Source organism: Nicotiana attenuata, chromosome 4 (genome assembly GCF_001879085.1).
Source record: "Nicotiana attenuata strain UT chromosome 4, NIATTr2, whole genome shotgun sequence".
In the NCBI taxonomy this organism is placed as follows: Eukaryota; Viridiplantae; Streptophyta; class Magnoliopsida; order Solanales; family Solanaceae; genus Nicotiana; species Nicotiana attenuata.
This window is the reverse complement of record NC_031992.1, coordinates 6,927,436-6,938,046: the sequence shown is the minus strand read 5'-3', so window position 1 is coordinate 6,938,046 and position 10,611 is coordinate 6,927,436. Positions and strand designations below refer to the sequence as shown.

Genomic DNA, 10,611 nt, shown 5'->3' with positions numbered 1-10,611 from the left:
GTTCGACTCGCAATGAATGGTAATTAGGCAACTATAATTACGTATGATAATTAGGCTCTAAAGTCTAAACTATAGTGATTTATGTAAATTACTCTTATTAGTTTAGCATGTTTTAATTCGTCCATATTTATCCTACACGCCCATTTGATACCCTATCCATATTATAAAAATATTATTCCCGCCAAAATCATGCCCACACGATAGCAACTACCAAAAAAACAACCTATTGGAGAAAGGATGCGGAGAAATATACAAGAAATATACATTTTCCCTTTTCCACTTCCCTAAATTTCTCTCAAAATCACATTCTCCATTCAAACATTTCCAAAGGAGGAAAAAAAAAATTGAAACCCCATTTTCTCAATTATTGCAAGAATGAAATGTTCCTACAATCTTCCTCTTGTATAATTTTTTTCAATTTTCTCGTAAAATTTGAAGGATAATTAAAGAATAGTGTCACATTTTACACAATGAAGAAATTGTGTCCTAATTTGGAGAAAAACGATGGTTTAGAGACAGTTTTAGAGGTGCCAATTCCAGAGGAAATGTTTAGCAAAATGGGTAGTAATGCAGCCATAAGATGGAAAAATATGCGTAATCTTATGAAAGCTGATAAATTATGTGCTCAATCAAAGGCTGTTTCAAGTAACAATGATCAATTTATATTCTTGTTGAAAATTGTTGGCTCTGCTCTTATTCCTTTTCAAGTTCAATTGGATCATGCCATTAGCTTGCCTGTTATGGATGCTTCCATTGTGAGTGCTCTATATTCATGCTAATGTTTAATTGGTAAAATTTTCAATCTATCGATAAAAATCAATCAACTATTCCTCAATTCGTCAAATAATAAAGGTTAAATCTAAGCATCTTATATAGGAATTCAGCATGATTTCACAATGTAGCACCTACTTTGGCGGACAAGGGACGGACCCATGTGGAGGCTAGGGGTTCAATTGAATCTCTTTTGCTGAAAAATTATATTGTAAAAATAGGGTTAAAACAATTTTCTTGGTAATAAATACTATATAATTTGCTGAAATCTTGATGACTTTGGGGAAGATTCTAATGTAGTAGCAAAGGTGATTCGAAAATTTCTTCAGGTTGCATTAACTATCTTGCAAAAAAAAAAAAAAAAAGCAGCCTGGTGCACTTAAGTTCTAGCTATGCGCGGGGTTCGGGGAAGGGCCAGACCACAAAGGTCTACTGTATGCTACCTTACTCTGCATTTCTGCAAGAGGCTGTTTCTACAGGTCGAACCCATGACATCCTGGTCGGTCTTATGGCAACAACTTTACCAGTTACGCCAAGGTTCCCCTTCAAATCCACGGAATTTTATGCTTTTCAATTATATGCCTTCTAATATTGTGTTCAACAGAAGGCTTTTACTAATAGATGTTGCTTAAATTTCTGAAAGAAAAATCAAGCTAAAATCCTTTTGATTGTGATCAACAGAAGGCTTCTACTGCAAAATACATAGTACAACAATATCTAGCAGCTAGTGGAGGGCAAGCTGCATTAAATTCAATAAATAGCATGTATGCAGTGGGACAATTGCAAATGGCAACATCAGATATTCATCAAAGTGGTAACCATATGAATTCCAAAAGGACTTGTGAGGATGGAGGATTTGTTCTTTGGCAAAAGAACCCTGATTTATGGTTTCTAGAATTGGTTGTTTCTGATTGCAAAGTCAGTGCAGGTAGTAATGGAATAGTAGCTTGGAGTCACTCTTCCAACAATTCTAATGCTTCAAAAGGTCCTCCAAGACCACCCCGGAGGTTCTTTCAGGTACCCCCAAGTGACATAAACTATAGGATTTAAGTTATATATATTGACGCGTAGTTTTACCTGTGATAACAGGTTCATTCCCATTTTAGTAGTTTTACTTGTTATCAGTTAATGTATACCATGGATAATTACCTATAATCTATGTTGCTCGGGATCTTTTAGAAATGCTTCCACATCTGTTTCTGATCCGCCAAAAGCATATTTGGAGGATCCGAGCAACAAAGATCGTTAATTATCGTGTAAGTGAGTTGATTGTATAAATACTTTTTAGACTGTCAATGCATAAGGAGAAGCACAGAAGCCCCTGTTAGAAGGTGTGAGAGGTTAGCCTTGGTGGGTATGAGGAGGGATAGAGGTAGATCAAAGAAGTTTTGGGGAGAAGTGATTAGGCGTGACATGAAGCAACTAGAGCTTACTGAGGACATGACCCTTGATAGAGGGCTGTGGCGGTCGAGGATTAGGCTAGTAGGTAGTCGAGCGTTCTCCCTACGTCTTCTCAGTTCGATTGCATTAATGTTAGTATGATATCTCTTTATTCTTTGATTGTTATTACTACCTAGTGTTTACTTGCTTTCTTGGCTTCGGTCTTCTTGTTTAATCTCGTTGTTGTTACTACTTGTTGCCGTTACTTCTTTTCATTCTTTCTTTAGCCGATGATCTATCGGAAACAACCTTTCTGCTCTTCCACGATAGGGGTAAGGCTGCATACATCTTACCCTCCCCAAGACCATACTCGTGGGAATTCTTTGGGCTTGTTGTTGTTGTTGTACACTGTCAGTGCATAGAACTTAAACTCGAATTTTTGTGGTATCAAATTTTCTTTAACACATTCTTTATCATCTTTCGATGGCTTAATGTAACATACTTCTTGTCTTTGATTTGCAAGTCACACTCTTACCCTTTTGTTCTTTATGCAATCATCCAACAACTAGTTCTACTCAAGTGGAGTCTAAATGGTTACTTGTATAAATACTGCTCTTGTTCATGAAATTCTTCTTGATCAACAGGGATTAGACCCCAGATCAACAGCCAATTTATTCTTGAATGCTGTTTGTATTGGTGAAAAGAAAATTAAGGATGAAGAATGCTTTATACTAAAGCTTGAGACAAGCAAAGACATGCTAAAAGCACAGAGTACAGCTAATACAGAAGTTGTTCATCACACTATATGGGGTTATTTCAGCCAACGATCTGGACTTCTTATCCAATTTGAGGACACAAAACTAGTAAGATTGAAATCAGCTAAAGAAGATGATAGCGTTTTTTGGGAAACAAGTATGGAATCTATGTTGAAAGATTATCGGTATATTGAAGGTGTAAACATAGCACACAGTGGGAAAACTACAGCAACAATTTATAGATATGGAAAGAACATAGACTATAGAGCAAAAGTTGAGGAAACATGGAAGATTGAAGAGATTGATTTTAATATAAGTGGTTTGTCTATGGATTGGTTTTTGCCTCCTGCTGATGTTAATAAGGAAAATGAAGAATGTGATTCTAGGATCGCTTTAGCCGACAACCGAGCTGTATCTTAAAAAAGACAGCCCGATGCACAAAGCATCCCACGTTCACGCAGAATCCGGGAAGGATCTCACCCCAATGGGTGTGACGTAGACAGCCTACTCTAATGCAAGCGTTAGTGGCTACTGGCTAATGTGAAAATATTCTTGTAAATATAGATAGAATGTTACTTTCTTTTTTGATTATTTTTCTTTTTTCATCTTGTGAAAGAATTTAAAGCCATATTTTTGAAATACTACTATTACTATTTGACCCAGACCTCACTTGTGGGAATGATTTTGGCGGGAATAATATTTTGAAGCTTAGATCAAAATGTAAAAGAGAACGAAGTAGTACATCCACATAATATTATTTGAAAAGAAAAAGATTTTTTCATAATATATTTCAAAGTTGAGAATGATAATTCGGATCCATAATCCGATCTAGTTCCTCTATCGATAAAATATTTACCATCCAACCCTTGGTACATTTTTAACACGACCATGCTCATCAGGGCAAAGCCACGCACGATTGCAACAAATGTCCATTGTAACAATACAATAAATATCTTTTAGCACGACGCCAGTAACATAAGGATTTGTGCGTTCTACGATGGCTTTAGCTTTCATGATCTCAACTCCTTTCAACTCTGGCCATTCATATTTATACGAACTTCCAAAAAATTTTCTGCACTGATTACCAGTGCAAGTGCATGGATCACAAGGAGGGTAAGGGATTTTGGATTGGATTATGACCACATAATGAGAAAGAAATAGAAAGCCAAGAAGAAAAAGGGTTATGTTTTTCTCCATGTTTAAGTTGTTTGTGATGCTATACAAAAGAAGGAGAGACTTCACATTTTATAGGGCCATAGAACAATGGTGATAGACTTTTTAATGTAGACATGATATAGATTACATTAAGATTCAATGTAATCTAATCAAGATTGTTGTAATAACAGTACAAATATAAGGCTTAATGTAATTTGATCAAGATTGATGTATTAAATAATATATTTAATTCATTTACCTGATAGTGTCTTGTTTTTTTTCCGGTAAATCAAATTATCTTTAAGTATATTTTTCGAACAAAGAAGACGACTACAAAATTAATTTCGCTCTTCAATAAACTACTCGATACATACTTACCTGTCTCATATGTGTGAAACCTGATCTTTTTCGGTTCTAACCTCTTTTCGAATACATAAATAACTAGGGCTGGTTGGAAAATGATTCCCTCTTTCCAATAAATTTTTCCAAACCTTCGATTAACCTTACTCATAAAGACAGTCAGGTGAACTACCTAACTAAAGAAAAATAATCTTCTTTCTAAGAGTAGGCTACGAATAGTAGTTAGCTTATTAAGAACGTGATAATATATAATTTTATATATAAAATTTAAGTCTATACATGTCATAGTTTCTCCCCCAAATAGGAAGATACATTCTCTCCCTATTCCAAAAGTAGTGAAATCCTAGAAAAGACAATTTTGATATAAAGAGGTCAACAAAAATTTATAGATAGAAAAATATAACAATAACTTCAAAAGTAAATTTGCTATTTGATTACTTTAATTTATAATTTATTGAGAATTAAATGACAAAGTAGTCATGAAGTTTTGACACATTGATGAACATGAAGTTACATGGAACTAACACCCAACTATAAACAAAATAAGAATAATAACGTTGATAATTATTAACCAGGATAAGTGATGGAAGATACACTTTTTGATTAGCGTATGCAATAAATTCAGCGAATCGACCAATTTTATATTTTGTTCATTTTAAATGTTCCGCTTAGATAAGTATATATGGAAATAACCACAAAATTTTCATAGTAAAAATAATCTTATAAATAATTTTTTTTTTTAACATTGTATCAATTGAGACGGATATATAGCATAGTTGATTAAGTTAAGTAGCACAAAGTTTGCTTTAATGAAGGAGCCCTAGCTTCGATATTTTTGGTTCTATTATTTGGTATTCGTAATTCCTTAACTTTCAAATTCATGTCACGCAAAATCTATTTAAGACAAATGTGCTCTATATCATAGCTTTAACCCAATGCATTTGATTAAGGATAAAGAACCACATCCACCCCATCATATTCCGTTTATTTACGTTGATTTTATTTTTCGTAGTCACACGTAGATGTATAATAAAAAAAATGTAAAAGAATTAATCAAAATAGCCACTCACCTACTTTATTAAATTAAAAATAACTCGCGAATGTATAATTCATATATAATATATGTATACTGTGTAATAAATGTATAATCTATGGACACGGGCTAACAAAAGTAAACATTAAATCTGGCCGGCTATTTGTGTAATAAGGGTGTTTTAGTAACTAAAATTACATAGGAGTCACAATGTAATTTGGAAAAACCACAGGGGCAAAGAAGGATATTCGCTAGTTTTCTGGCTAAACGCCGCAACTCCAAAACCCTAAGCACAGTCCAAACTCTATTTAAGCAAGATTTTCTCCATTATTTCTTAGAACATTAGCTTCTCTCTGTCAATTGAGTTTACAAAAAATAGTTATATATATGTATAATCTGTTTATTTATTTTTGTTTTTTTAAATAGCATCGGATTTACCCTCTTCTTGTACTTAAAGACGTGAACAAGGAGATATAGCTGATGCTTAACCTGAAATCGCTGCCTTTTCCGATATAAAAAAATTTCGAAGTTTTTCTTCTAATTTTTTTTAATGATTTTTCTATGGCATATGATGATATAACACAGTAAATACTGAATAATTCTGTTGATTATTTACTCCGCTTATTATCTGATGCCATATCTGAAATGTAATTTTTTTTTAATTTTTCTCTATTTAGTTTTATTTTATGCTTGATAAGTTTGCTTATAATTGCAGTAAAGGAGGCAAATGATGATAAACAAAAAACTTATACTACACACTGAAAATGAATGAAGACAAATAACTCTCAATTAATTTTCTGATGCCTCCTAATTACTATTTAGATTTGAAAATATTTACTAGTAATATTATTTATTAAATAAATCTATTTTGTTACTTAGCTTATTGATGAGGAACAAGCAGACGGGCGGTCAGAACCTGATGCTGTGTTGAATGTCTGCACTACTTCCTTTCATGGAATTTCTCTGAAAGCTATAGCTAATGTTTTTATACAAATAAATCTAATCTGTGTTTTTGATTTCAGTTTTGGTTGAAATTTCTGTTGTTTGTGTTTTTTATATGCTGAATATGGTGTTTGTTGAATTTTTTTGGTTTCATGATTGCAGTGATGAACTTGCTCAAAATTATGTCTGGACTTATGATAATTGTCCGTGATTAGTTAATTGCAAATTCTGAGCAAATTTTTTGTTTTAGTAAAGCAGATGAACACTAGATGCTTCAAAGGGATCGCTGCAAGTATTTAAATTCTTTAAAGCAGCAGTTGTTGATTTAGTTGCGAAAAAAGATCTTTAAAGTATTTAATTTTTTTTGTCTCATAATTTTGTGGATCCAAATTTTTATGGACCCAGAAGTATCAGTTTGGGTTCACAAATTTGTTAGACAAAAAGGAGCCTCAAACAACTAATGTAAGTTGTGTGAGACACAATAAAACTTCTCGAAAATATATTATTTCCTCAAATTCTGAAGCTTAATTTTGTACTTTATGTTTTGTATGACTTGTTCATAGCTCTGGAGAGGAGGAATTTAGTAGGTTGACAAACAAGTAAATAGTTAAACCATAATACTCCTATTATTATGTTGGTTGAGATGTATTCACCTAAGGTCTAAATATAGTTGAAAAATCTTAAAAGTTTAGATATAATGGCACCATTGAGGATTGTTCGTGGGATGAATAAAATTCTTCTGCTTTTAATTAGAAATTTGGAGTTAGTGAGTATGAAAAAAGTCTTATTAGTAAACCAAAAAAACTAACTTGGCAACCATTGTTCGTGCTAACTTAGAACAATTCAATAGTATCCGAGGCTTCTTTACAATTAACTTGGGTCATCACCATCGGATGTTGTGTTTTCAAGGAAAATACTTCGTGTCAACAAGGTTTCGATAGGTAAATTTTGTAAAGGGTTAAATGCTCAAATGAACTTTATCCATGTAGATTACTCGAGCTCTAATGGCAAAACATGTATGCATGAATGATCTATTCAAAGAAGTATTTTTTTCCTTACCAAATGTTCTATGCCTTAGTGAAATTTTTACTTTACAATTTCATACTTATGGTCTATTGTGAAAATTGGCTCAAGTGTCAATCGCAACTAAAGCTCGAACATTCAACCCTGTACTCGTGGATTGTCGTCCAAAAATCGACATGTTCGAATTATTAAACTTCGAGACCATAAGACCTTAAAAAGGCAATCCTTGATTTTTATTAGGCCAAGGTCGCCCTACTCGGGGGCTGACACTTCGAACAAGTTTGACGTGTAATTGGAAAAATAAGCAAAAGAGGCAAATTCGAAGGCTATAGTCAAACTAATACGGTTCGGAGACGTTTGAATTCCATAATGAAAATAGGCCTTCGAATATTTTTATAAACCGATTAAAAAGGCTACCCTCGGCGAAACAACCAAAGGGTTTCGACAACGTCAGCCCTTGAAAAACTCTAAGGGGTATTGAATTGTTCGAACTTTCGAACAATTTAGTACCGAACAAAATTGTGTTAAGGCACAAAAAAGCAAAGGGTTTCGATAACACTAAACCCCTGAAAAAAAACCAATAGGTGTAGACTTGCTTCATGCTAAGGCTTGACAAATTTTTATATGATTAAACTTTTTAAGTCGAAAAGGGAAAAAAGCCACTCTTTTGAGGCCATATCAGCCCAATTCAAGAGCCTAAAGGCCATTATATTTTTTTTCTACTTCGAGTTCGAGCAAGTACTCACTCGACTATAGAGGCTATATTAGTCTGATTATGATCAAGTTGCCTAAAATTCGGATTGACAAACAAAATTTTCACAAGGCACGAAGTGAGTCAAAATTCTCACAAGGCGTAAAGTGTATCAAAATTANATATATGAAAATATTTACAAGGACCGATCAAGATCCTACACAAAAATTCAAAAAAGAAAAATCCCAAGTGCCTAATTTTTCTTCGGGAGTTGCTACTTCGTCATCGGAATCCCCTCCACTCTCGGATCCACTCGCGCTCCCGGAATCGTCATCATCAGAAGAGAGCAACGCTTTAGCCTCGGCCTCAAGCTCTTTCGCATTCTCGATATCGATAGAAAGGTTAAAGCCATAAGCATGAATCTCCTTGAGTCTCTCTTCGAGACTGGTACTTGGCATGCTCGACAGCCCAGTATGATCGGGTCTGAGCGGTGTTAGCAACTTCCTTTGCTCGAGCTTGAGTAGCTTCAGCATCAGCTCGGTAGACGACCACGATCGCCTCAGCGTCAGCCTTTACTTTTTCCGCCTCAGATGTGACTTTTGCAAGTTCGGTGGCCAACCGAGCCTTGAGCTCCTAAAATTTCTTGGCTCGGGCCGAGCTTTCCTCCTTCATGCTTTGGAGTTGACGTTTGATCGATGACAGTTGGGCTCGAGCAATATCTTTCTCAGAGGCAAGGCGATCCATGTTTTGTTTCCACCTCAAAGTCTCCGCCCTCATCATGTTGGCCTCCTCACGGAGCTGTTCGATCTTTTCAACCTTCTGTTGAACCTGCAGGATCGAAGTATTAGTCGTCGTTCCCGAACTGATACATCGAGTTTCTAAAAATTTTCATTACCTGCTCAATCAGGTCGGTCTGCTCTTTATGAGCTGTGGCCAATTCGGCTTGGAGGTCCTTTATCTCCTCTTCTTTTTGCCCGCCGAGAAGTTTGAGGGCATTTCTCTCCTCCGTGAGCCTTTGAAGATCGGCCTCGCATAGGCTCAGCTCTGCTAGGGATTTATAAAACGCTTCCCGATGAAGTGTCAAGGCCTATGTAGAAAGAAAGGAAATTAGGAAAGAAGAAATAAATGCATGCGTAATATCGGTGAAGGGAGCTGAGGCTTACCCGACTCAGAAGTCGTTGAGCCTCATCGAAGAGACTCGATGCATCACTCAGGTCGATAACATCTTCGACTCCCGTAAAGCAACTACGAAAAAGGTCCTCCCCTTCGTGGGCTCTTTCCACATCGGGGGTCCTTGTTGATACCCAATTTTTCCCTTATATAATTTTAATATGCAAAAATAATGCACATGCATTTACAAACATGCACAAGCATTTCTATAATTTTTTCTATAATTTTAAAGGTTTTCAACCAATTTATTTCTGCATTTTACTATACAAATGTCTAATAATTATCCCTCATATTATATTTTTATGATGATTTAATCATCTAAATTCATCATTTATGCCCAAATAGCGCTTAAATATTTTAGTTGCATTTTTTTATAATTACATTTGCATTTTAAACTAGAATTGCACAATTTTGCAAGAATAGCCCATGCATATGCATAATTACATTATCTATACAGAAAATGACCTTTTATATTTTTATTGTGTTAAGTAATTATTTTAAATCATTTTCATGCACAAATCATATTTTTATCATTTAATAAATCATTTTATAGAATTAATTGGATATTTAACATATAGCCTCTTTTTAATTTTCAGACCTTAGCCCAATTTTCTACCCCAGCCCAATTAAATCATACCCATGACACTATTTCCTAACCCGACCCAGCCCAAAATTTAATCCTGGCCGTTGATCTCATAAGATCAGGATCAATTTTCCTTTTTTAACTTAACCAAACGACCCTAACCCTAATCATTTCTTCCGCCCCGCCGCCCTTGAATCCCCCCTCCTCTCTTCTCTCTCAAACTCTCCCTTAACCCTAGCCCGCCGTCGCCGGAAACCCTTCAATCCATGAGGTTTCCCTTTGATTTTAGGCCCCATCCGGCCTCCTATCTCTACTGGCTATTCGATTTCTTTGTTGTTTGATGGAATCTCGAAGAGATTCAACACAGACTTGGCTTCAACTCTTCATTTTCTCGATGAACCTGCCTGTGTTCATCTCCATGTTTGTGAGTACTATTATCTTCATGTTTATGGCCTAAACCTCTAGTACCAAATCGGATACCTTATTTGTAAACTCTTAATTTTCTTTACCTTATTTGTTCTACTTTGCTGAATGCTATATAACCTCACCATTCTGATTTTTTAGAACACACGAACACACACGGAAAGATACAGAAACACCTACACACACAAACTCTTACTCTTACGCACACACTCACAACTGTAGTCCTTTCTGTTACTTCTATTTGCTAATCTGTCTAGCCGGCTGAAGCCAAGGCTAGACTCTTGGATTCTACTTGCCTTCGCCTTCCAGTTTGCTACCTCTTAAA

At 35.1% G+C, this 10,611-nt stretch overlaps 1 protein-coding gene across 1 annotated transcript; it reads left to right on the top strand.

Annotated features, from left to right (window-relative positions):
• On the top strand, window positions 286–3,568 carry LOC109225124. Its single transcript, XM_019389710.1, has 3 exons — window positions 286–755; window positions 1,453–1,788; window positions 2,796–3,568. Exons 1-3 carry the CDS (start codon window positions 471–473, stop codon window positions 3,324–3,326), a joined length of 1,152 nt encoding a protein of 383 aa, XP_019245255.1. The 5' UTR covers window positions 286–470; the 3' UTR covers window positions 3,327–3,568.

Excerpts from the sequence above, each read along its gene's own strand:
- LOC109225124 (XM_019389710.1), top strand. The coding sequence starts at position 471 with ATGAAGAAATTGTGTCCTAATTTGGAGAAAAACGATGGTTTAGAGACA. Across the intron at positions 756-1,452 it reads CTGTTATGGATGCTTCCATT|AAGGCTTCTACTGCAAAATA; the intron begins GTGAGTGCTCTA and ends TGTGATCAACAG. Across the intron at positions 1,789-2,795 it reads CACCCCGGAGGTTCTTTCAG|GGATTAGACCCCAGATCAAC; the intron begins GTACCCCCAAGT and ends CTTGATCAACAG.